The sequence below is a fragment of the Oncorhynchus clarkii genome, chromosome 13 (assembly GCF_045791955.1).
Source record: "Oncorhynchus clarkii lewisi isolate Uvic-CL-2024 chromosome 13, UVic_Ocla_1.0, whole genome shotgun sequence".
NCBI lineage: Eukaryota > Metazoa > Chordata > Actinopteri > Salmoniformes > Salmonidae > Oncorhynchus > Oncorhynchus clarkii.
The window spans coordinates 2774377-2801451 of record NC_092159.1 but is presented as its reverse complement, the minus strand read 5'-3'; the positions used below and the strand labels follow the sequence as shown (position 1 = coordinate 2801451).

Below are 27075 nucleotides of genomic sequence, written 5' to 3'. Positions count from 1 at the left end.
AATACACAGAGCACATATACAAGAAAGGACAGCAGAGGCTCTACTGGTTGTTTTCAGAAAATAATCTGATAGGATGATTCTGATTCTGATACCACAATATCAAGATCACAGATTCTGTATTTTCAGAGCTTTGGCCTCCACTTCTCCATCTACTGGACAGGTTGTGTTACTACTTCTACACTGGAAACAGATGAGTCAACTACTCTGAGTGTACAAAACACGGTTTTTCCATAACATAGACTATCCAGCTGATATCACCAAATCCACTTCAATCAGTGTAGGTCAAGGAAACTGGTAAAACAAGGAGTTTTATGCCTTGAGACAAATGAGACATGGATTGTGGATGTTTGCCATTCAGAGGGTGAATGGTCAGGACAAAATAATTAAGTGCCTATGAACAGGGTATGGTAGTAGGTGCCAGACGCACTGGTTTGAGTGTGTCAAGAACTGCAATGCTGCTGTGTTTTTCACGCTCAACAGTTTCCTGTGTGTATCAAGAATGGTCCACCACCCAAAGGACATCCAGCCAACTTGACACAACTGTTGGACGGATTGGAGTCAACATGAATTGAGTCTGTTCTGAGGGCAAAGTGGGATGCAACTCAATATTAGGAAGGTGTTCTTAATGTTTTGTTCACTCGGCGTGCATGAATGAAGATTGATTATAAATAATAGAGCCTACATATGATTTATAATCAGTATATGCATTTATCTGACACGTCTCAATATAACAAATACCAAATATCTAAACATACCTGACCATATATCTACACATACCTGACCATATATCTATATCTACACATACCTGACCATATATCTACACATACCTGACCATATATCTAAACATACCTGACCATATATCTAAACATACCTGACCATATATCTAAACATACCTGACCATATATCTACACATACCTGACCATATATCTATATCTACACATACCTGACCATATATCTAAACATACCTGACCATATATTTACACATACCTGACCATATATCTACACATACCTGACATATATCTACACATACCTGACATATATCTACACATACCTGACCATATATCTAAACATACCTGACCATATATCTAAACATACCTGACCATATATCTAAACATACCTGACCATATATCTAAACATACCTGACCATATATCTACACATACCTGACCATATATCTAAACATACCTGACCATATATCTACACATACCTGACCATATATCTAAACATACCTGACCATATATCTAAACATACCTGACCATATATCTACACATACCTGACCATATATCTATATCTATACATACCTGACCATATATCTATATCTATACATACCTGACCATATATCTACACATACCTGACCATATATCTACACATACCTGACCATATATCTACACATACCTGACCATATATCTAAACATACCTGACCATATATCTACACATACCTGACCATATATCTACACATACCTGACCATATATCTAAACATACCTGACCATATATCTACACATACCTGACCATATATCTACACATACCTGACCAAATATCTAAACATACCTGACCATATATCTACACATACCTGACCATATATCTATATCTACACATACCTGACCATATATCTATATCTATACATACCTGACCATATATCTAAACATACCTGACCATATATCTAAACATACCTGACCATATATCTAAACATACCTGACCATATATCTACACATACCTGACCATATATCTAAACATACCTGACCATATATCTAAACATACCTGACCATATATCTACACATACCTGACCATATATCTACACATACCTGACCATATATCTGCACATACCTGACCATATATCTAAACATACCTGACCATATATCTACACATACCTGACCATATATCTATATCTAAACATACCTGACCATATATCTATATCTATACATACCTGACCATATATCTAAACATACCTGACCATATATCTAAACATACCTGACCATATATCTACACATACCTGACCATATATCTAAACATACCTGACCATATATCTACACATACCTGACCATATATCTAAACATACCTGACCATATATCTACACATACCTGACCATATATCTATATCTAAACATACCTGACCATATATCTAAACATACCTGACCATATATCTAAACATACCTGACCATATATCTATATCTACACATACCTGACCATATATCTACACATACCTGACCATATATCTAAACATACCTGACCATATATCTACACATACCTGACCATATATCTACACATACCTGACCATATATCTACACATACCTGACCATATTTCTAAACATACCTGACCATATATCTAAACATACCTGACCATATATCTACACATACCTGACCATATATCTAAACATACCTGACCATATATCTATATCTATACATACCTGACCATATATCTATATCTATACATACCTGACCATATATCTAAACATACCTGACCATATATCTACACATACCTGACCATATTTCTAAACATACCTGACCATATATCTAAACATACCTGACCATATATCTAAACATACCTGACCATATATCTACACATACCTGACCATATATCTATATCTATACATACCTGACCATATTTCTAAACATACCTGACCATATATCTATATCTACACATACCTGACCATATATCTAAACATACCTGACCATATATCTACACATACCTGACCATATATCTAAACATACCTGACCATATATCTAAACATACCTGACCATATATCTACACATACCTGACCATATATCTATATCTATACATACCTGACCATATATCTACACATACCTGACCATATATCTACACATACCTGACCATATATCTAAACATACCTGACCATATATCTAAACATACCTGACCATATATCTAAACATACCTGACCATATATCTAAACATACCTGACCATATATCTAAACATACCTGACCATATATCTAAACATACCTGACCATATATCTATACATACCTGACCATATATCTATATCTACACATACCTGACCATATATCTATATCTACACATACCTGACCATATATCTATACATACCTGACCATATATCTAAACATACCTGACCATATATCTATACATACCTGACCATATATCTATATCTACACATACCTGACCATATATCTATATCTACACATACCTGACCATATATCTAAACATACCTGACCATATATCTAAACATACCTGACCATATATCTATATCTACACATACCTGACCATATATCTAAACATACCTGACCATATATCTACACATACCTGACCATATATCTAAACATACCTGACCATATATCTATATCTATACATACCTGACCATATATCTAAACATACCTGACCATATATCTACACATACCTGACCATATATCTACACATACCTGACCATATATCTACACATACCTGACCATATATCTATATCTACACATACCTGACCATATATCTAAACATACCTGACCATATATCTAAACATACCTGACCATATATCTACACATACCTGACCATATATCTACACATACCTGACCATATATCTATATCTAAACATACCTGACCATATATCTACACATACCTGACCATATATCTACACATACCTGGCCATATATCTAAACATACCTGACCATATATCTACACATACCTGACCATATATCTAAACATACCTGACCATATATCTACACATACCTGACCATATATCTACACATACCTGACCATATATCTAAACATACCTGACCATATATCTAAACATACCTGACCATATATCTAAACATACCTGACCATATATCTAAACATACCTGACCATATATCTAAACATACCTGACCATATATCTACACATACCTGACCATATATCTACACATACCTGACCATATATCTACACATACCTGACCATATATCTAAACATACCTGACCATATATCTACACATACCTGACCATATATCTATATCTAAACATACCTGACCATATATCTACACATACCTGACCATATATCTAAACATACCTGACCATATATCTAAACATACCTGACCATATATCTAAACATACCTGACCATATATCTAAACATACCTGACCATATATCTAAACATACCTGACCATATATCTACACATACTGGAGTCAAATTAACACAATGATCCTTTGGTTTTCAGATTTAAGAATGTTTTCTAAACCTCCTCACCTTAGCTCCATAGAAATGTATTGGTATCTGACCGTCCGACTGGACCCATCTGGTTGGCTGGCCGACTGGACCCATCTGGTTGGCTGGCCGACTGGACCCATCTGGTTGGCTGGCCGACTGGACCCATCTGGTTGGCTGTCCGACTGGACCCATCTGGTTGGCTGGCCGACTGGACCCATCTGACCGTCCGACTGATCCTAATAAAGTGTCTTTGTAAAACGCAAAAAAACACATTTAATCCTGATTAAAGGTGAGATTGGATTATCAAATCCTTATCCCTATACAGAGGATCAGAATCTCATGTTTCAGTTTTTGAAAACATTTAATCCTATCCGATAGGGGAAATCCTAGCAGATAACTTTAGAAAAATTGGGCAAGGATATAACAGGAACACAACCAAACAATCCCTTATCCCAGTGTCAATAAGGCTGAATGATAATCACTAGTGAGTTCAGCAGCACAATAAGGCTGAATGATAATCACTAGTGAGTTCAGCAGCACAATAAGGCTGAATGATAATCACTAGTGAGTTCAGCAGCACAATAAGGCTGAATGATACTCACTAGTGGGTCCAGTGTCAATAAGGCTGAATGATAATCACTAGTGAGTTCAGCAGCACAATAAGGCTGAATGATAATCACTAGTGGGTTCAGCAGCACAATAAGGCTGAATGATAATCACTAGTGGGTCCAGTGTCAATAAGGCTGAATGATAATCACTAGTGGGTTCAGCAGCACAATAAGGCTGAATGATAATCACTAGTGGGTCCAGTGTCAACAAGGCTGAATGATAATCACTAGTGAGTTCAGCAGCACAATAAGGCTGAATGATAATCACTAGTGGGTCCAGTGTCAATAAGGCTGAATGGTAATCACTAGTGGGTCCAGTGTCAATAAGGCTGAATGATAATCACTAGTGGGTCCAGTGTCAATAAGGCTGAATGATAATCACTAGTGGGTCCAGGGGTACAATAAGGCTGAATGATAATCACTAGTGGGTCCAGGGGTACAATAAGGCTGAATGATAATCACTAGTGGGTCCAGGGGTACAATAAGGCTGAATGATAATCACTAGTGGGTCCAGGGGTACAATAAGGCTGAATGATAATCACTAGTGGGTCCAGGGGTACAATAAGGCTGAATGATAATCACTAGTGGGTCCAGCAGGCCTGTCTACAATAGTTACGGATACAAGTATCCTTCCTGTGTGTGTATTTTGTTTTCTTTCCTTCTGCCCTAGTCAAAGGTGTCACTCATCAGTCACCAATCAAAAGACACACCTGCTCTTTTTCCCTTACCCAATCACATCCCCTTTCCCGTAGTTTAAAAGAATTACGGGTTATGGGTCTCGTAACCCCCCCCCCCCAAAGGGGTTCGTAACAACACTGGAAAGAAAGTTCAAAGTTTATTTGTCATAAAACAGTAGCGAGGCTACATACAGGCACAGGTTAGTCGGGCTGACTGAGGTAGATATGGTTAAAGTGACTATGTTTATATGATCATATTTATTGTCTGCAGTTGTATTGACGTCATTTGTATGCTTGTTATGTGTATTATGTACATAGAGCCGCATACAGAATTTCCCAGTGGGCATGATAAAGTCATGATCTTATCTTGTGTAGAGGAAAATCTTGGCTGTAAGGGGTAAGAGAAAACGTATTTGTTCATTTTTCAAATGATTTGTTAGGGTTTTCTTTTTTTAGTGAATAACTGCTTTGCCAACTCCAGTCAGCAGATGGCGACTTAAGTATTTCAGGTGATGCTCCTTGTGTGACGTATAATCTAGTGGACGGAACGCTTCTGCAACAACAACTCGGCTACTGATGCAGCCAGTTCCGTATCTTACTCGTCAACATAAAACCGACAAAATTCAAGCTTCTTTGTCCGTATTTGTGTATATTAATCTGTGTTTTTAACGCATTTTTCTTTGCATATCTCCTAGTTAAATTGTAAAATAGCTTGTTAGATTTACTAATTCGTTAAGATTGATGCTTAGCCCAGTACTAGGCACGTCGCTAATTCTAGCTAGCTTTCATCCCCGATCTAGGAGTGAAGTTGAGTCCGCTATCCTCGCTCGACCATGAGCTCACTAAGCTACTCCCTCCCTGCTAAAGAAGAAGAGGTCGGATGGACGGAGAAAGAAGATCTGTACATTGTCGTGAAAGAAGACGAGGAAGTGAAAAACGAGAAAGAGCCTTTTGGAGTGAAAGAGGAAGAGGGGATAGAGGCTGTCACAGTGGAAGGAGAGGAGGTAGAAGCTTTCAGAATGAAAAAGGAGGAAGAGGAGGCTATCACATTGAAAGAAGAGGAGGATGTTACCGTGAAATACGAGAAAGAGCCTTTAGGAGTGAAACACGAAGATGGGATAGAGGCTGTCACAGTGGAAGAGGAGGAGGTAGAAGCTTTCAGAATGAAAAAGGAGGAAGAGGAGGCTGTTAAAGTGAAAGAAGAAGAGGAGGCTGTTATAGTGAAAGAAGAACCTTTTAGAGAGGAAGAGGATGCTGTCACATTGAAAGAAGAAGAAGAGTATTTTATAGGGAAAGAAGAGAAAGGACCTTTTGGAATGAAAGACGAAGAGGAGACTGGAGATCTGATTAACACTAGTGAGTACTATCTCAAAAACAGGAGCACAAACTTTGCCATTGTTCAACTAATGTATGATTTTTAATAAGAGGCGTTCTACTGACGTTTTACACTTGAATATGTTATTCGGGGGTGCGTTCAGTACGAGAGAACAGTGTTCGGCGTTTAATTAAACAGTGTGATTGGTGTCCCAGAGATTGTGCTTTCAAATGGTCACATCCATATTAAAGGAGAAATGTGCAATACCTCAATTTGTGGGTCACGAAGCAACAACAAAAAAAAAACGTTTATTTAAGCATTAACAAACACACTCTGTGTGACAGACAGACACTTTGGCTGGATCAGAGTACCCCAAAGGAAGGTTCCTTAGTGGCTAGATTATTAGAACCATAATCTACAGGTTAGGTAAGGAGAAATGCTGCATCTTTTTGACTATTCGGATTCAGCCACTCCACCATACAGCCCAGGAAGGGTGGCCTAGTGGTTAGAACGTTGGACTCGTAACCGGAAGGTTGCAAGTTCAAATCCCCGAGCTGACAAGCCCCTGTCGTTCTGCCCCTAACCTAGGCCGTCATTGAAAATAAGAATTTGTTATTTAACTGATTTGCCTAGTTAAATAAAGGTAAAATAAAAAAATCCCACAAGTTCATTGATGAATTCGCATTCAAAATTAGCATATATTCTCACTCCTAAAGGTGGATCATTCCATCAGACCTCATATATTCTCACTCCTAAAATCCCCCCAGGTGGATCATTCCATCAGACCTCATATATTCTCACTCCTAAAATCCCCCCAGGTGGATCGTTCCATCAGACCTCATATATTCTCACTCCTAAAATCCCCCCAGGTGGATCATTCCATCAGACCTCATATATTCTCACTCCTAAAATCCCCCCAGGTGGATCGTTCCATCAGACCTCATATATTCTCACTCCTAAAATCCCCCCAGGTGGATCGTTCCATCAGACCTCATATATTCTCACTCCTAAAATCCCCCCAGGTGGATCATTTCATCAATCCTCATATATTCTCACTCCTAAAATCCCCCCCCAGATGGATCATTCCATCAGACCTCATATATTCTCACTCCTAAAATCCTCCCAGGTGCGCCATTCTATCAAACCTCATTGTACATATTTGTTAATATGGTCCTCCTGACTACCAAATAAGATTTGAAGAGAAGAGTTGATATCGCAAATGTTTTTCAATCCAATGAAACGTGATTTTCCCCTTAATCAGTTTTTGAAAAGGTTTGTCGGTGTGCTCACTAGGAATCTGCTGTTTATATGTTCAGATATACAATGGGGTCCGAAATGATTGACTTGATGAAGATGAGTAAAAAAAGATTGTAAAATAAATACAGATATTGAGCTATATTGTGTGCTAAAAAAAAATGGGAAATGATAGGTCTAATACAATTGTTCGGAGAAAGATAAATGATTAAATCCCATATTTTCAGTACCTTTCAATACCTCACCTCATGAGGAAAACAGCGCTGAGACTTTTTTCTAAAATGTTTTATGTGATCGTCGAAGATCCTTTCCAATGTGTTCAACAGTCTTTCCAGCTTCAGTTTGAAGGGGTTGTGTTACCCATGTTATCCGTGTTATCCGTGTTGGCTAGCTCCTCCGAACAGTGTCCTGACGAGAGAGCACATGTTCTATGCCAGGCAAAATCACGCATCATTAGCTTATTGTTATGGATGTAAACAAATAAATGTCACAAGAAAACATCGTAAGCAAACGCAGCTACTTTGTGCTCATTCTGTTTGACGTGACCGTGCTAGCCATAGTTGGCTAGCTCGCAAGCGAGGGATAAGAAACATCACAAATGAGCGACCGCGTTGCATCCATAGATAGACAAAAGAAGTGTGTCGCGTCTCCCGGCAATTTAACCGATAGAATGAATGACCATTCTGCTTGTCTAGCAGCCATAGATTTGTGTCGGGATTATATCTCATGGAAGGATTAAACAGAATGAATACATTCATTAAAATAAATATTTTAATGAAAATATGTCAATCATTATTTCGATATGTCGGTATCCCGTTGTAATAAAGTGATAATGCCCACGAAGATGGCGTTTGGAGGATATATTGGCACGATATATAGACAGAGACGGAACAACTGTGTCAATATAACTTTCAAACACTGTCTTCTCAGACGTTATCACTTTAACACTACAGCCACTCTGTGATGAAGCACTCTGCTGGTCAATATTTACATTTCAGGCATTTAGCAGACTCTGATCCAGAGATTTACGGTACTGAGTCATTTAGCAGACTCTCTGATCCAGAGACTTACAGTACTGAGTCATATAGCAGACTCTGATCCAGAGACTTACAGTACTGAGTCATTTAGCAGACTCTCTGATCCAGAGACTTACAGTACTGAGTCATTTAGCAGACTCTCTGATCCAGAGACTTACAGTACTGAGTCATTTAGCAGACTCTCTGATCCAGAGACTTACAGTACTGAGTCATTTAGCAGACTCTCTGATCCAGAGACTTACAGTACTGAGTCATTTAGCAGACTCTCTGATCCAGAGACTTACAGTACTGAGTCATTTAGCAGACTCTCTGATCCAGAGACTTACAGTACTGAGTCATTTAGCAGACTCTCTGATCCAGAGACTTACAGTACTGAGTCATTTAGCAGACTCTCTGATCCAGAGACTTACAGTACTGAGTCATTTAGCAGACTCTCTGATCCAGAGACTTACAGTACTGAGTCATTTAGCAGACTCTCTGATCCAGAGACACTACAGTAGTGAGTCATTTAGCAGACTCTCTGATCCAGAGACTTACAGTACTGAGTCATTTAGCAGACACTCTGATCCAGAGAGACTACAGTACTGAGTCATTTAGCAGACTCTCTGATCCAGAGACTTACAGTACTGAGTCATTTAGCAGACTCTCTGATCCAGAGACTTACAGTACCGAGTCATTTAGCAGACTCTCTGATCCAGAGACTTACAGTACTGAGTCATTTAGCAGACTCTCTGATCCAGAGACTTACAGTACTGAGTCATTTAGCAGACACTCTGATCCAGAGAGACTTACAGTACTGAGTCATTTAGCAGACTCTCTGATCCAGAGACTTACAGTACTGAGTCATTTAGCAGACTCTCTGATCCAGAGACTTACAGTACTGAGTCATTTAGCAGACTCTCTGATCCAGAGACTTACAGTACTGAGTCATTTAGCAGACTCTTATCCAGAGAGACTTACAGTACTGAGTCATTTAGCAGACGCTCATATCCAGGGAGACTTACAGTACTGAGTCATTTAGCAGACGCTCTGATCCAGAGAGACTTACAGTACTGAGTCATTTAGCAGATTCACTTATCTAGAGAGACTTACAGTACTGAGTCATTTAGCAGACGCTCTGATCCAGAGAGACTTACAATACTACATTCATATTATTAAGATAGCTAGGTGAGACAACAAGATATCACAATCATAACAAATACATTTTCCCTCAACAACGTAGTTATCAGCAAAATCAGTGTAAGCAAAGGAGGGGACATGGGGTTTATTTCAGATACTCTTTAAAGAGGTAGGGTTTCAGATGTTTTCAGAAGATGGGGAGGGATTCTGCTGTTCTGACATCAGGGGAAGCTTGCTCCACCAATGGGGTGCCAGGACAGAGAAGAGCTTTGACTGGGTTGATCGGGAGCTGACCTCCATTAGGGGTGGGAGGGCCAAGAGACCAGAGGTGGCAGAACAGAGTTTTCTGATTGGGTTGTTAAGAACCCTATTCTGATGATAATCCCCTATTGGATTTTGACCTCCTAGTTACCCTCTCTAAGGTCGGAGGTCACCATAAAGCAGGTCTTAGTGATTGGTACATCAACCCATGGGTGTCCTGAAGTGACTCAAATGTAACGTCTATTCAACCCCCCTCAAGGCAGCCTTGATTTAATGTTTTAACCCAGGGAAGGATGAAACAAGGAACTGTTAAGGCCTAAGTATTTAGGTTTGCCCTCCGCTCACGAGGGTGGCAGATTGTTACAAACCTTGCAGAAGAGTCGTTTCAGTCTCCCTGTGGATATATTTGTTTAATACAACTCTTAAATATAGAAGTTGTTCAGCTAATCTCTTGCGTCCATCATAGCCTGAAGGAAGGGAGGAAGAGTTCCTCCTGCTGTTCCGAAAACCAAGCACCAGGGTCTTGAAGATGATGCATTTTATTGAGGGATCTTGTCTAGATTAAACCTCGTAGAAAGTGTTTTATCATGTAGAAGTTTCATTCAGATCTTTCTGTTTAAGCAAATACTCTGTTTGTCTTTTTAGCAGGAGAGAGACCAGACTCTCACCCTGACCGTGGGAAGAGTCCAGACCCAGAGACGACCAAACCAGCAAGACCATACCACTGTTCCCAGTGTGGAAAGAGATTTATTCAGTCATCGCATTTGAAAGAACATGAGAGAATACACACAGGAGAACAGCCATTCCAATGTTCCCAGTGTGGAAAGAGTTTTACAAATGTAGGGAACCTGAAAACGCATGAGATGACACACACAGGAGAGAAGCCTTTCCACTGCTCCCAGTGTGGAAAAAGGTTTACCCAGTTAGGGAATTTGAAAACACATGAGATGACACACACAGGCGAGAAGCCTTATCACTGCTCCCATTGTGGAAAGAGTTTTAGACACTCAGGGCATCTAAAAGTGCATGAAAGAACACACACGGGAGAGAAGCCATATCAATGCTCCCAATGTGGAAAGGGTTTTGGACACTCATGGCATCTTAAAGTGCATGAAAGAACACACACTGGAGAGAAGCCGTATCAATGCTCCCAGTGTGGAAAGGGTTTTGGACACTCAGGGCATCTAAAAGTGCATGAAAGAACACACACTGGAGAGAAGCCATATCAATGCTCTCACTGTGGAAAGAGATTTATCCAGTCATTGCACCTGAAAGAGCATAAGAGAAAACACACAGGAGAGAAGCCTTTCCAATGTTCTCAGTGTGGAAAGAGTTTTATCCAGTCATCGCATCTGAAAGAGCATAAGAGGATACACACAGGAGAGAAGCCATTCCAATGCTCTGAGTGTGGAAAGACTTTTAGCCAGATAGGGCAGCTGAAATATCATGAAAGAAAACATACAGGGGAGAAGCCTCATCACTGTTCCCAGTGTGGAAAGGGTTTCAGATACTCAGGGCATCTAAAAGTGCATGAAAGAACACACACTGGAGAGAAGCCGTATCAATGCTCCCAGTGTGGAAAGGATTTTAGACACTCAGGGCATCTTAAAGATCATGAGAAAATACACACAGGAGAACAACCATTCCAATGCTCTCTGTGTGGAAAGAGTTTTACCCATTTAGGGAACCTGAAAATGCATGAGATGACACACACAGGAGAGAAGCCTTTTCACTGCTCCCACTGTGTAAAAAGTTTTACCCAGTTAGGGAACTTGAAAACGCATGAGATGACACACACAGGAGAGAAGCCTTTCCACTGCTCCAAGTGTGAAAAGGGTTTTAGAACCTCTGGGAACCTGAAAACGCATGAAATGTCACACACAGGAGAGAAGCCTTTCCAATGCTCCCAATGTGGAAAGAGTTTTACCCAGTTAGCGAGCCTGAAAAGGCATGAAGGAACACACACGGGATAGAATCCTTTCCAGTGTTCTCAGTGTGGAAAGACATTTTCCTGGTCAGAAAGACCTGAAAATCACACGAGAGAAGAGAGTGGCAGAATTTGGGGTGAGCTGTTGTAACTTCTCCAGGTTGATGCTCTGTTCTGTGATGAACTGCATTTCATAAACTACTACGCCTATTACCTGTCTGCACCCTAACACATTGTTGCCATTGTCGTCTGTAACTGTTGCATTAATTAAGTACTATTATCACCTTCCTCTATATGAAGGGACATGCAACTATCTGCATTTTTTTTTTGTTCTTCCCTGACTATGATCAGCGAGACAGATCTCACTTGCTTGTATTTAAGATGTACTATTATCACAACTTAAATAGTCTCTGATCTTTGGGATTGAGTGTGTTCTGACTTTTAAAAAAATTGCAATGGGTTTCTTTGGTTTGTGGCCACATGAAATCAAATTGTATGAAAACTTACTCAAAAAACAGGCCTACTTTGTTAGCCTGACCTTTACGTCTCCAAGCAACAAAAAAATAAAAACAGAACATATTTCAAATGTATTTGACTTTGATTAATTTAGTCACTGTATCTTATTTAGTTAATTTGTGTAGAAGTTATCAAGCTAAACATGTATGAAAATGTGACAACGTTGTTATGACAACAGTTGTTGACTGGGAAACCCAGACGCGAGCTGCCCAGTGACGCGAGCTTACCAGACAGGCTAAATGCCTTTTTATGCTCGCTTCGAGGCAAGCAACACTGAAGCATGCACGAGAGCACCAGCTGTTCTGGATGACTGAGTGATAACCCTCTCGGTAGCCGATGTGAGCAAGACCTGTAAACAGGTTAACATTCACAAAGCCAGACGAATTACAAGGACGTGTACTCAAAGCATATGCGGACCAACTTGCAAGTGTCTTCACTGACATTTTTAACCTCTTCCTGACCCGAGTCTGTAATACCTACATGTTTCAAGCAGACCACCATAGTCCCTGTGCCGAAGGAAGCGAAGGTAACCTTCCTAAATGATTGCCACCCGTAGCACTCACGTTGGTAACCATGAAGTGCTTTGAAAGGCTGGCCATGGCTCACATCAACAGCATCCTCCCAGATACCCTAGACCCACTCCAATTCGCATATCGCCCAAACAGATCCATAGATAATGCAATCTCAATCGCCCTCCACACTGCCCTTTCCCACCTGGACAAAAGGAACACCTATGTGAGAATGCTGTTCATTGACTATAGCTCAGCGTTCAACACTGTAGTGCCCACAAAGCTCATCACTAAGCTAAGGACCCTGGGATTAAATACCTCCCTCTGCAACTGGATCCTTGACTTCCTGACGAGCCGCCCACAGGTGGTAAGGGCAGGCAACAACACGTCTGCCCTGCTGATCCTTAACTCTGGGGCCCCTCAGGATTGTGTACTCAGTCCCCTCCTGTACTCCCTGTTCACCCACAACTGCGTGGCCAAACACGACTCCAACACCATCATTAAGTTTGCTGATGACACAACAGTGGTAGGCCTGATCACCGACAACGATGAGAAAGCCTATAGGGAGGAAGTCAGAGACCTGGCAGTGTGGTGCCAGGACAACAACCTCTCCCTCAACTGCGACCTGGCCAAGATAAAAGCAAAGCAGTGCAACACAAACAACAACACAGAGTTACACATGGAATTAACAAAATGTACAGTCAATAACACAATAGAAAAGTCTAGATCCAGTGTGTGCAAATAAGGTAAGATTAGGGAGGTTAGGCACTAAGGTAAGGCACTAAGGTAAGGCAATAAGGTAAGGCACTAAGGTAAGGCACTGAGGTAAGGCAATACGATAAGGCAATAAGGTATGGCACTAAGGTAAGGCACTAAGGTAAGGCAATATGATAAGGCAATACGATAAGGCAATAAGGTAAGGCAATAAGGTAAGGCACTAAGGTAAGGCAATAAGGTAAGGCAATAAGGTAAGGCACTAAGGTAAGACAATAAGGTAAGGCACTAAGGTAAGGCACTAAGGTAAGGCAATAAGGTAAGGCACTAAGGTAAGGCAATAAGGTAAGGCACTAAGGTAAGGCACTAAGGTAAGGCACTAAGGTAAGGCACTAAGGTAAGGCAATAAGGTAAGGCACTAAATAGGTTGTGGGTAAGATGGCATCAGTAGTACTAATACTACTACTACTATCACTACTCAGGTGAGTGAAGCCTGATAGGAACTGGAAGACGCCAAGTAGAGCTACAGTTTAGTACCGTTTTCATTTGGATTTAAGTTACCTGCTACTTCATCATTTTTTGTACCTTTTTAAAGGTGACCATTTTTCATATCAGTTGGAATCTGTTATACCTCACCTGGATTACAGTTATTTCTTTCACCACTTACCATCCAGGAATCTGTTACACCTCACCTGGATTACAGTTCTTTCTTTCACCACTTACCATCCAGGAATCTGTTACACCTCACCTGGATTACAGTTCTTTCTTTCACCACTTACCATCAAGGAATCTGTTATACCTCACCTGGATTACAGTTCTTTCTTTCACCACTTACCATCCAGGAATCTGTTACACCTCACCTGGATTACAGTTCTTTCTTTCACCACTTACCATCAAGGAATCTGTTACACCTCACCTGGATTACAGTTCTTTCTTTCACCACTTACCATCCAGGAATCTGTTACACCTCACCTGGATTACAGTTCTTTCTTTCACCACTTACCATCAAGGAATCTGTTACACCTCACCTGGATTACAGTTCTTTCTTTCACCACGTACCATCCAGGAATCTGTTACACCTCACCTGGATTACAGTTCTTTCTTTCACCACGTACCATCCAGGAATCTGTTACACCTCACCTGGATTACAGTTCTTTCTTTCACCACGTACCATCCAGGAATCTGTTACACCTCACCTGGATTACAGTTCTTTCTTTCACCACGTACCATCCAGGAATCTGTTACACCTCACCTGGATTACAGTTCTTTCTTTCACCACTTACCATCAAGGAATCTGTTACACCTCACCTGGATTACAGTTCTTTCTTTCACCACTTACCATCCAGGAATCTGTTACACCTCACCTGGATTACAGTTCTTTCTTTCACCACTTACCATCCAGGAATCTGTTACACCTCACCTGGATTACAGTTCTTTCTTTCACCACTTACCATCAAGGAATCTGTTACACCTCACCTGGATTACAGTTCTTTCTTTCACCACTTACCATCCAGGAATCTGTTACACCTCACCTGGATTACAGTTCTTTATTTCACCACTTACCATCAAGGAATCTGTTACACCTCACCTGGATTACAGTTCTTTCTTTCACCACGTACCATCCAGGAATCTGTTACACCTCACCTGGATTACAGTTCTTTCTTTCACCACGTACCATCCAGGAATCTGTTACACCTCACCTGGATTACAGTTCTTTCTTTCACCACGTACCATCCAGGAATCTGTTACACCTCACCTGGATTACAGTTCTTTCTTTCACCACGTACCATCCAGGAATCTGTTACACCTCACCTGGATTACAGTTCTTTCTTTCACCACTTACCATCAAGGAATCTGTTACACCTCACCTGGATTACAGTTCTTTCTTTCACCACTTACCATCCAGGAATCTGTTACACCTCACCTGGATTACAGTTCTTTCTTTCACCACTTACCATCCAGGAATCTGTTACACCTCACCTGGATTACAGTTCTTTCTTTCACCACTTACCATCAAGGAATCTGTTACACCTCACCTGGATTACAGTTCTTTCTTTCACCACTTACCATCAAGGAATCTGTTACACCTCACCTGGATTACAGTTCTTTCTTTCACCACTTACCATCCAGGAATCTGTTACACCTCACCTGGATTACAGTTCTTTCTTTCACCACTTACCATCAAGGAATCTGTTACACCTCACCTGGATTACAGTTCTTTCTTTCACCACGTACCATCCAGGAATCTGTTACACCTCACCTGGATTACAGTTCTTTCTTTCACCACGTACCATCCAGGAATCTGTTACACCTCACCTGGATTACAGTTCTTTCTTTCACCACGTACCATCCAGGAATCTGTTACACCTCACCTGGATTACAGTTCTTTCTTTCACCACGTACCATCCAGGAATCTGTTACACCTCACCTGGATTACAGTTCTTTCTTTCACCACGTACCATCCAGGAATCTGTTACACCTCACCTGGATTACAGTTCTTTCTTTCACCACGTACCATCCAGAATCTGTGTGACAAACAATGAATATTCAATTCCAAATGTGATTTTCCTGTGTTTTATGTATACTTCCACACTGAGGTTGGAATAATACTGGGAAATTGTGAAAACAAAATATGATAATATCCTTTTTAGTGTAAAATCTTTTTTTTTTTTTAAAGATGGCCTGAAATTTCAGCTTGTTTTGGTTGGGTTGCAGTTCTGGACTGACTGGTGACATCACCAAGATGTAAATGAGTTAATAGACCAATAAGAAAGAGTTCTAAATCTCTCTGCCAATAACAGCTAGTTTTCAGTTCCCCCCTCCACCACTCAGACCACTCCCAGACAGTCCTAGAAAATTTCTTGCCTGAGAAATTGCTCTTTTGCTAAGAATCTATTTTTGTTTATTTTTGACCAAAACAATCCCAGTAAGGTACTTAATCGTTACTCAGAAATAATTTGATATTGAGACAATGACTGCCTTGGACCTTTTAACCGATTTGTTGTTGTTTGAACCGCAGATTGCCCTTTTAAGTAGCCTACCAAATAACAATAACGCACAATTAAAGTACATCCTACGAAGCACTACAGCCACTCTGCGATGACGTGCTCTGCTCTTTTATTGAAAAGATCTAGTCTGGATTAAACCTCATAGGAAGACAGTTTTATCTTGTGGGTGGAGCAAGGATGGAAAATATTTTTGGTATCTCAGATTGTTCTGGCAATTCTCACGTAGAAACTTCATTTGGGAGGAAGGATGTTTGACGTGCTTTTTACATTTGTATCCCAATTATTTGGGGTGAGAATCATGGTGGAATTGGAAGGTTTAGGTCATCAAAGTTTACGTAAACTAAATACAATTAACAACGGTGTGTGTAGTCAATCAGTAGTGTTTAGTCAGTAGTGTACGAGGGTGTTTGCGTAAATGTGATAATAAGGGGTGTTGAAAGGTGCCAAAAGCAAACAAACAAAACAGCCACAAACAAACCCTGTCAGTGTGTCTGCGCGAGGGCGAATAATGCAAGAACGGCCAACGTTCTGAATTCTGTCGCTGAACATTTCAAAAGTGCTGACCTCGTCCTAGCTCGCTCATTAATGTCTTAATCGAAATTACGTTTCGCCTGTTCTCTGCTCCTCGTTCCTTTACGCTATAGTTTGTACATCTCAATTGTCAGAATGTAACGGATAGTTGAACGGCTAGTTTAGTTAGCGGTGCGCGCTAAATAGCGTTTCAATCGGTGACGTCACTTGCTCTGAGGCCTTGAAGTATTAGTTCCCCTTTGCTCTGCAAGGGCCGCGGCTTTTGTGGAGCGATGGGTAACGATGCTTGGTGGGTGGCTGTTGTTGATGTGTGCAGAGGCCGGGTATGGGCGAGGGGACGGTCTAAAGTTATACTGTTGCAAGTAGAAACCACATTTGTCAGCCACATCAGCTATGTTTTTTTCAAGGCAGGAAATGAGGCTGAATTAACTGTTTAGCAGCCAGACAAGGCTCAGTTGATAACCAGGTGTAGCGGTGGTAAGGATTCACTCCATGGTGCTGAAAATAAATCTCTGCTGTTGGGACAGCTTTATGTAGGCCATAACAGATTGTCACTGTTATAGTGCAATTCGTGTATTGTTTAGTGCTGTGTTGTGTAGTGGCTTTGCTGGCATGTATGTAAAAAAAAAAATACTTGAGTCACATGACTTAGGCATTCTGATCGGTTTTATGTAATAATTCCAGAGGTGTGGACTCGAGTCACATGACTTGGTCCCATCATTCTGTAATGATGGGCTGTCGTTTCTCTTTGCTTATTTGAGCTGTTCTTGCCATAACATGGACGTGGTCTTTTACCACATAGGGCTGTCTTCTGTATTACTCTGACTTGTGTGACAAGTTTGTCTCTCCTCATTTGATAATACAAACATAACCACCACACGTCACCAACTCCAGTCAGCAGATGGCGATGTGAGTTTTTCCAGGTGATGCTTCTTGCGTGACGCATAATCTAGTGGACGGGACTGGAGGCTTCTTCAACAGCGACAGAGCCTACTGATTCACACCACGCAGTGGTTTGCTAGCGAACATAAAACCGAAACATTAAAGATCTTTAGACCAATCTTGTTTATATTACTCTTAGTGTTTAGAACACAATGATATTTACGTATCTACTATTTCATTTAAACGTAATTTGCTTGTTAAATTAGCAAATGTGTTAAATTGATACTGCACTAGGCTAATCGCCCGGAGCATGAGGTCACTTAGCAAGACGGAGAAAGAAGCTCTGGTGAAAAGAGAGGAAGAAGCTTACAGAATGAAAAATTATGAAGATGAGGCTATCATATTGAAAAAAGAGAATGGATTGAAAGAAGAGCCCTTTGGAGTGAAAGAGGAAGAGGAGGCTCTCTCTATAAAGGAGGAGGAAGACGTTTTGGGAGTGAAAGAGGAGACTGAAGATCCGATTACCACCAGTGAGTACTGACTTAAAAACGGGCACAAACTATGCAGTTGTTGAACTAATGTGTGGTTTTAAAGGGGCATTATACTTCTGTTCTACACTTGAATATGTTGTTCAGTACTATATAAATTGTTAAAGGGTCGATCTGCCATTGGTTCATATATTTTAGGGACTTTTCAATTAGATGTATTGAATTCTCCATGTGGTCTATATTAAAGTTCCCCTCATCTAGTATAACAGGCTTTTAAAATTCAATATTGGTGCATATTTTCTACTTAAAATAACAAAGGCCATTTTGTGGAACGACCCTTTCACATTTGCATCACAAACAATATTTTACAAAATCAAGATGAATGTGGCCATTTTAGGCCCTTTTTAGACATTTTCATGCCTCTTGTAAGACTCAGTCATTGTAATAGAAGATCATAAGTTTACCATCTGTTTGATGTTCTCATTCACACAGGAGAGGGACATGACTATCGTGGATCCTCTGCGGAGCCTCAACAACATCCTGATGCTGACGAGGCAGAGAAGAGTCTCTCCAGATCAGAACACCAGATGGTACAGCTTGGTCTGGTCTAGCATGCAGCTTGCTCTATCTGGGTCTGGGTTTCTGTAAAGCATTTTATGACAACCGTTACATCAGCATTCATAATGATATGCGTCTGTGTCCCCTCTTTATGGTTACCAGGACAACGCTAGCCCTTCCTCTCTCCCAGAGTCCCCGTGTCGTGCCTCTCCCGGTAGTACCTTACTGCTGGGTATGAAGAGGTTGTCTGTGCTGCTGGTGGACTGCAGGAAAACAACGGGGCTGAGTGGAACTGTGAGAGGAGGAGAAGAGAAGAAAGGATCAGATTTGACTCATCAAAGTAAGTGCTGTAGTTCAGTTTGAACAAATACAATAGATCTGCCCACTGGTATCTGTTACCAGGACAACCAGCAGAGTTCTGTTAGTTGACAGGAAGATAGACTGGTGTATATGGATGTTATGAATATCATAACACTGAATAAGGATACTGCCAATGAAAAGAGAGAAACCAATAGACCATATAAAACCTTGATGAAAGTTAGCTTTAGAGAGAAAGTTTCAAAATGATCTGATGTAAGGTGCATGTTTTACAAAACCTTTTCCTAAAAACATTATGGATGTTACATTGCCTGTCCCAGTCAACCCCCCTATCTTTACAAGACTCTAGAATAGGCTAATTAAACTCCAGACACTTCAACCGATTGAAGTTATACAAAAGGTACCAGTTGGACAGCTCCATCTGTGACGTTTCAAGCTGTGGAGTGAGTTTACGGCACGTTCTCACCTCCGTTACACATGTTCAGGTTGACTTTCCCACAGAATCGACCATACAGTAAAATCACATTGTAGGATTTTTTTATGAATTTATTTGCAAATTATGGTGGAAAATAAGTATTTGGTCAATAACAAAAGTTTATCTCAATACTTTGTTATATACCCTTTGTTGGCAATGACAGAGGTCAAACGTTTTCTGTAAGTCTTCACAAGGTTTTCACACACTGTTGCTGGTATTTTGGCCCATTCCTCTATGCAGATCTCCTCTAGAGCAGTGATGTTTTGGGGCTGTTGCTGGGCAACACAGACTTTCAACTCCCTCCAAAGATTTTCTATGGGGTTGAGATCTGGAGACTGGCTAGGCCACTCCAGGATGCTTCTTACAAAGCCACTCCTTCGTTGCCCGGGTGGTGTGTTTGGGATCATTGTCATGCTGAAAGACCCAGCCACGGTTCATCTTCAATGCCCTTGCTGATGGAAGGAGGTTTTCACTCAAAATCTCACGATACATGGCCCCATTCTTTCCTTTACACGGATCAGTCGTCCTGGTCCCTTTGCAGAACAACAGCCCCAAAGCATGATGTTTCCACCCCCATGCTTCACAGTAGGTATGGTGTTCTTTGGATGCAACTCAGCATTCTTTGTCCTCCAAACACGACGAGTTGAGTTTTTACCAAAGAGTTCTATTTTGGTTTCATCATACCATTTGACCATAGCCTGCAAAATAATCCCATACTTTCCAGGTCCATACCCAAACAGTTCGAACTACTCATTTGAAAAATTACTCTCTCCAGAAATAAGTCTCTCACTGTGGCTGCCTGCTACCGACCCCCCCTCAGCTCCCAGCTGTGCCCTGGACACCATTTGTGAATTGATCGCCCCCCATCTAGCTTCAGAGTGTGTTCTGTTAGGTGACCTAAACTGGGATATGCTTAACACCCTGGCAGTCCTACAATCTAAGCTAGATGCCCTCAATCTCACACAAATCATCAAGGAACCCACCAGGTACAACCCTAAATCTGTAAATAAGGGCACCCTCATAGACGTCATCCTGACCAACTGGCCCTCCAAATACACCTCCGCTGTCTTCAACCAGGATCTCAGCGATCACTGCCTCATTGCCTGTATCCGCTACGGATCCGCAGTCAAACGACCACCCCTCATCACTGTCAAACGCTCCCTAAAACACTTCTGCGAGCAGGCCTTTCTAATCGACCTGGCCCTGGTATCCTGGAAGGACATTGACCTCATCCCATCAGTTGAGGATGCTTGGTCATTCTTTAAAAGTAACTTCCTCACCATTTTAGATAAGCATGCTCCGTTCAAAAAATGCAGAACTAAGAACACTCCAGACCTGACTGCACCAGCAGGTGTATCTCACTGATCATCCCTAAAGCCAACATCTAATTTGGCCGACTTTCGTTCCAGTTCTCTGCTGCCTGTGACTGGAACGAATTGCAAAAATCGCTGAAGTTGGAGACTTTCATCTCCCTCACCAACTTCAAACATCTGCTATCTGAGCAGCTAACCGATCGCTGCAGCTGTACATAGTCTATCGGTAAATAGCCCACCCAATTTACCTACCTCATCCCCATACTGTTTATATTTATTTACTTTTCTGCTCTTTTGCACACCAGTATCTCTACCTGTACATGACCATCTGATCATTTATCACTCCAGTGTTAATCTGCAAAATTGTAATTATTCGCCTACCTCCTCATGCCTTTTGCACACAATGTACAGTGGGGCAAAAAAGTATAGACTCCTTTTTTTTCTTTTTTTCTACTGTGTTATTGACTTGTTAATTGTTTACTCCATGTGTAACTCTGTGTTGTCTGTTCACACTGCTATGCTTTATCTTGGCCAGGTCGCAGTTGTAAATGAGAACTTGTTCTCAACTGGCCTACCTGGTTAAATAAAGGTGTTCTCAACTAGCCTACCTGGTTAAATAAAGGTGTTCTCAACTAGCCTACCTGGTTAAATAAAGGTGTTCTCAACTAGCCTACCTGGTTAAATAAAGGTGTTCTCAACTAGCCTACCTGGTTAAATAAAGGTGTTCTCAACTGGCCTACCTGGTTAAATAAAGGTGTTCTCAACTGGCCTACCTGGTTAAATAAAGGTGTTCTCAACTGGCCTACCTGGTTAAATAAAGGTGTTCTCAACTGGCCTACCTGGTTAAATAAAGGTGTTCTCAACTGGCCTACCTGGTTAAATAAAGCTGTTCTCAACTAGCCTACCTGGTTAAATAAAGGTGTTCTCAACTTGCCTACCTGGTTAAATAAAGGTGTTCTCAACTAGCCTACCTGGTTAAATAAAGGTGTTCTCAACTGGCCTACCTGGTTAAATAAAGGTGTTCTCAACTAGCCTACCTGGTTAAATAAAGGTGTTCTCAACTGGCCTACCTGGTTAAATAAAGGTAAAATAAAATGACATAAAATGACATTCTCCCAATCTTCTTCTGGAACCATCCAAATGCTCTCTGGCAAACTTCAGAGGGGCCCGGACGTGCACTGGCTTAAGCAGGGGGACACAGGATTTGAGTCCCTGGCGGCGTAGTGTGTTACTGATGGTAGGCTTTGTTACTTTGGTCCCAGCTCTCTGCAGGTCATTCATTAGGTCCCCCCGTGTGGTTCTGGGATTTTTGCTCACCGTTCTTGTGATCATTTTGACCCCAAGGGGTGAGATCTTGCGTGGAGCCCCAGATCGAGGGAGATTATCAGTGGTCTTGTATGTCTTCCATTTCCTAATAATTGCTCCCACAGTTGATTTCTTCAAACCAAGCTGCTCACCTATTGCAGATTCAGTCTTCCCAGCCTGGTGCAGGTCTACAATTTTGTTTCTGGTGTCCTTTGACAGCTCTTTGGTCTTGGCCATAGTGGAGTTTGGAGTGTGACTGTTTGAGGTTGTGGACAGGTGTCTTTTATACTGATAACAAGTTCAAACAGGTGCCATTAATACAGGTAACGAGTGGAGGACAGAGGAGCCTCTTAAAGAAGAAGTTACAGGTCTGTGAGAGCCAGAAATCTTGCTTGTTTGTAGGTGACCAAATACTTATTTTCCACCATAATTTGCAAATAAATTCATTAAAAATCCTACAATGTGATTTTCTGGATTTTTTTTCTCATTTTGTCTGTCATAGTTGAAGTGTACCTATGATGAAAATTACAGGCCTCTCTCATCTTTTTAAGTGGGAGAACTTGCACAATTGGTGGCTGACTAAATACTTTTTTTCCCCCACTGTATGGTCGATGATGTGCTTTTGTGTCTGCCTTTGACGTAAAAACAAGTTTTGGACTTATTTTAGGTTTAAGGAAGTGTGTAGATCACATTCTGTATCATACAGCGATGAAGGTTATATATTTACAACCACCTGCTGATAGGAATCCAGTGATGTCTGGGTTTTGAGTGTCATAGAACTGTGTAGTTTTTTGTGTTCTGACTTATAAAACAGGATTACGATTGTTAAAACTGGCCTCAGATTATTGAACATAATGAATAAAATAGGTAATGTAAACATATCAGTAATTACCAGTAAGCCTTACAACATCATTTGTTTTAAAATCACACCAAGCTTGTTAAAACGTAACAGGTTATTGAGGGATCTGATTTAACCTCCTAGCAAGAGTTGTGGAGGTTTCATTCAGGTCTGTATTTAAATAAACACTCTGTCTTTGGCAGGAGAAAGACCAGACTCAGAGGAACCAGAGACGTCCAAACCGGCAAAACAACACGACTGTTCCCACTGTGGAAAGAGTTTTACAGAGTTGGGCAACATGAAAAGGCATGAAAGGACACACACAGGTGAGAAGCCTCATCAATGCTCTCACTGTGGAAAGACTTTTACCCAGTTAGGGAGCCTGAAAACACATGAGAGAATACACACAGGGGAGAAGCTGTACTACTGCTCCCAGTGTGGAAAGAGTTTTACCCGGTCAGGGCACATGAAAGAACATAAGAGAACACACTCAGGGGAGAAGCCTTACCTCTGTTCCCAGTGTGGAAAGAGTTTTACCCACTTATGTAACCTGAAAACACATGAGAGATTACACACAGGGGAAAAGCCTTACCACTGCTCCCAGTGTGGAAAGAATTTTACCCGGTCAGGGCACATGAAAGAACATAAGAGAATGCACACATTGGAGAAGCCTTACCTCTGTTCCCAATGTGGAAAGAGTTTTACCCACTTATGTAACCTGAAAACACATGAGAGGTTACACACCGTGGAGAAGGATTATGAATGCTCTCCGTGTGGGTTGAGTTTTACCACTTTAGGGTACCTGAAATCACATGAGCGAACACACACAAGAGAGAAGCCTTTCCACTGCTCACAGTGCAGAGAGATTTTCACCCATTTAGGGAGCCTGAAAAGGCATGAAAGGACACACACAGTTGAGAAGCCTCATCATTGCTCTCACTGTGGAAAGACTTTTACCCAGTTAGGGAGCCTGAAAAGACATGAGAGAATACACACAGGGGAAAAGCCTCATCATTGCACTCACTGTGGGAAGACTTTTACCCAGTTGGGGGGCCTGAAAACGCATGAGAGAATACACACAGGGGAGAAGCCTTACTGCTGCTCCCAGTGTGGAAAGAGTTTTGCCCGGTCAGAGCACATGAAAGAGCATAAGAGAACACACACAGGGGAGAAGCCTTATTGCTGCTTCCAGTGTGGAAAGAGTTTTACCTACTTATGTAACCTGAAAACACACGAGAGAATACACACAGTGGAGAAGCCTTACCACTGCTCCCAGTGTGGAACGGGTTTTAACCAGTTAGGGGTCCTGAAACGACATGAGAGAAAACACACAGGAGATAAGGATGTAGAATGTTGAACTGTAGAACATTGGACGGATATAGGACAGATGCTGGCTGAACAGTAGGATATAGGACAGATATAGCCTCTGAACAGTGTGTTCTTCATACTTACTGTATTATAGTGGATTGTGTTTGTGGATTTGTTTGCTGACTTCACAAAATAAATGTCAATGTAAATGGGCTAAGTCTAAATGGGCTAAGTCTAAATGGGCTAAGTCTAAATGGGCTAAGTCTAAATGGGCTAAGTCTAAATGTCCATGTAAATGGGCTAAGTCTAAATGGGCTAAGTCTAAATGGGCTAAGTCTAAATGGGCTAAGTCTTAATGTCCATGTAAATGGGCTAAGTCTACTGTATTTTGTATATGGTACTTTGCTCCCATTTTGAGAGAAATAAAATCCAGTTCTATTCCCAACTCAGTAACTCAAGTCAGCTTTAATATTGAACATAGATTGTATCTCAGTCCTTGGGGGAAGGTCAGCTTTAATATTGAACATTGATTGTATCTCAGTCCTTGGGGGAAGATAGATTGTAACTCAGTCCTTGGGGGAAGATAGATTGTATCTCAGTCCCTGAGGGAAGTTCAGCTTTAATATTGAACATAGATTGTATCTCAGTCCTTGGGGGAAGATAGATTGTAACTCAGTCCTTGGGGGAAGATAGATTGTAACTCAGGCCTGGGGGGAAGATAGATTGTAACTCAGGCCTGGGGGGAAGATAGATTGTAACTCAGGCCTGGGGGGAAGATAGATTGTAACTCAGGCCTGGGGGGAGGATAGATTGTAACTCAGTCCTTGGGGGGAGGATAGATTGTAACTCAGTCCTTGGGGGAAGATAGATTGTAACTCAGGCCTGGGGGGAAGATAGATTGTAACTCAGGCCTGGGGGGAAGATAGATTGTAACTCAGGCCTGGGGGGAAGATAGATTGTAACTCAGGCCTGGGGGGAGGATAGATTGTAACTCAGGCCTGGGGGGAAGATAGATTGTAACTCAGGCCTGGGGGGAAGATAGATTGTAACTCAGGCCTGGGGGGAAGATAGATTGTAACTCAGGCCTGGGGGGAAGATAGATTGTAACTCAGGCCTGGGGGGAAGATAGATTGTAACTCAGGCCTGGGGGGAAGATAGATTGTAACTCAGGCCTGGGGGGAAGATAGATTGTAACTCAGGCCTGGGGGGAAGATAGATTGTAACTCAGGCCTGGGGGGAAGATAGATTGTAACTCAGTCCTTGGGGGAAGATAGATTGTAACTCAGTCCTTGGGGGAAGATAGATTGTAACTCAGTCCTTGGGGGAAGATAGATTGTAACTCAGTCCTTGGGGGAAGATAGATTGTATCTCAGTCCTTGGGGGAAGATCAGCTTTAATATTGAACATAGATTGTTGATTCCATCAATGTAATTGTCTGCATCATTTCCAATTTTGTAAATGAACAAAAATATGAACACAAAATGCATTGATTTCTAAGATTTGACTGATTTACAGAAAAAAGTCCATTGAAATAAGTTATTTAGGCCTTTAATCTATGGTTTTCACATGACTGGGAATAGTGCTATGCATCTGTTGGTCAACAATACCTTAAGAAAAAGGTAGGGGTATGGATCAGAAAACCAGTCAGTATTTGATGTGGCCACCATTTGCCTAGAGTTGATCAGGCTTTTGATTGTGGCCTGTGGAATGTTGTCCCACTCCTCTTCAATGGCTGTACAAAGTTGCTGCATATTAGCGAGAACTGGAAAACACTGTCATACACATCAATGCAGAGAATCCCAAACATGCTCAATGGGTGACATGTCTGGTGAGTATGCAGGCCATGGAAGAACTGGGACATTTTTCAGCTTCCAGGAATTGTGTCCAGATCGTTCTGACATGGGGCCGTGCATTATCATGCTGAAACATGAGGTGATGGAGGCGGGTGAATGGCACGACAATGGGCCTCAGGATCTCG

The 27075-nt window shown here is 41.3% G+C and overlaps 2 protein-coding genes across 3 annotated transcripts; both read left to right on the top strand.

The window, feature by feature from the left end:
* Positions 1–6023: 6023 nt before the first annotated feature.
* On the top strand, positions 6024–12380 carry LOC139424284 (zinc finger protein 431-like). 2 transcript variants are annotated; one of them, XM_071175980.1, is made up of 3 exons: positions 6024–6608; positions 6672–6777; positions 11053–12380. In XM_071175980.1, exons 1-3 carry the CDS (start codon positions 6255–6257, stop codon positions 12378–12380), a joined length of 1788 nt encoding a protein of 595 aa, XP_071032081.1. In that variant the 5' UTR covers positions 6024–6254. The 2 variants fall into 2 exon arrangements, with proteins under 2 accessions (XP_071032081.1, XP_071032080.1); XM_071175979.1 differs by having other exon boundaries at positions 6024–6777; positions 11056–12380.
* Positions 12381–18804: 6424 nt separating this feature from the next.
* On the top strand, positions 18805–25146 carry LOC139424290 (zinc finger protein ZFP2-like). Its single transcript, XM_071175985.1, has 4 exons — positions 18805–19024; positions 19475–19572; positions 19703–19880; positions 23993–25146. The coding sequence occupies exons 1-4, from the start codon at positions 18805–18807 to the stop codon at positions 25144–25146; spliced, it is 1650 nt and encodes a 549-aa protein (XP_071032086.1).
* The last annotated feature ends 1929 nt before the right edge of the window (positions 25147–27075 follow it).

Coding starts and splice junctions, on each gene's coding strand:
- LOC139424284 (XM_071175979.1), top strand. CDS start 6,255: ATGAGCTCACTAAGCTACTCCCTCCCTGCTAAAGAAGAAGAGGTCGGA. Junction 6,778..11,055: donor TGGAGATCTGATTAACACTA/GTGAGTACTATC, acceptor TCTTTTTAGCAG/GAGAGAGACCAGACTCTCAC.
- LOC139424290 (XM_071175985.1), top strand. CDS start 18,805: ATGAGGTCACTTAGCAAGACGGAGAAAGAAGCTCTGGTGAAAAGAGAG. Junction 19,025..19,474: donor TGAAGATCCGATTACCACCA/GTGAGTACTGAC, acceptor TCATTCACACAG/GAGAGGGACATGACTATCGT. Junction 19,573..19,702: donor CCAGATCAGAACACCAGATG/GTACAGCTTGGT, acceptor TATGGTTACCAG/GACAACGCTAGCCCTTCCTC.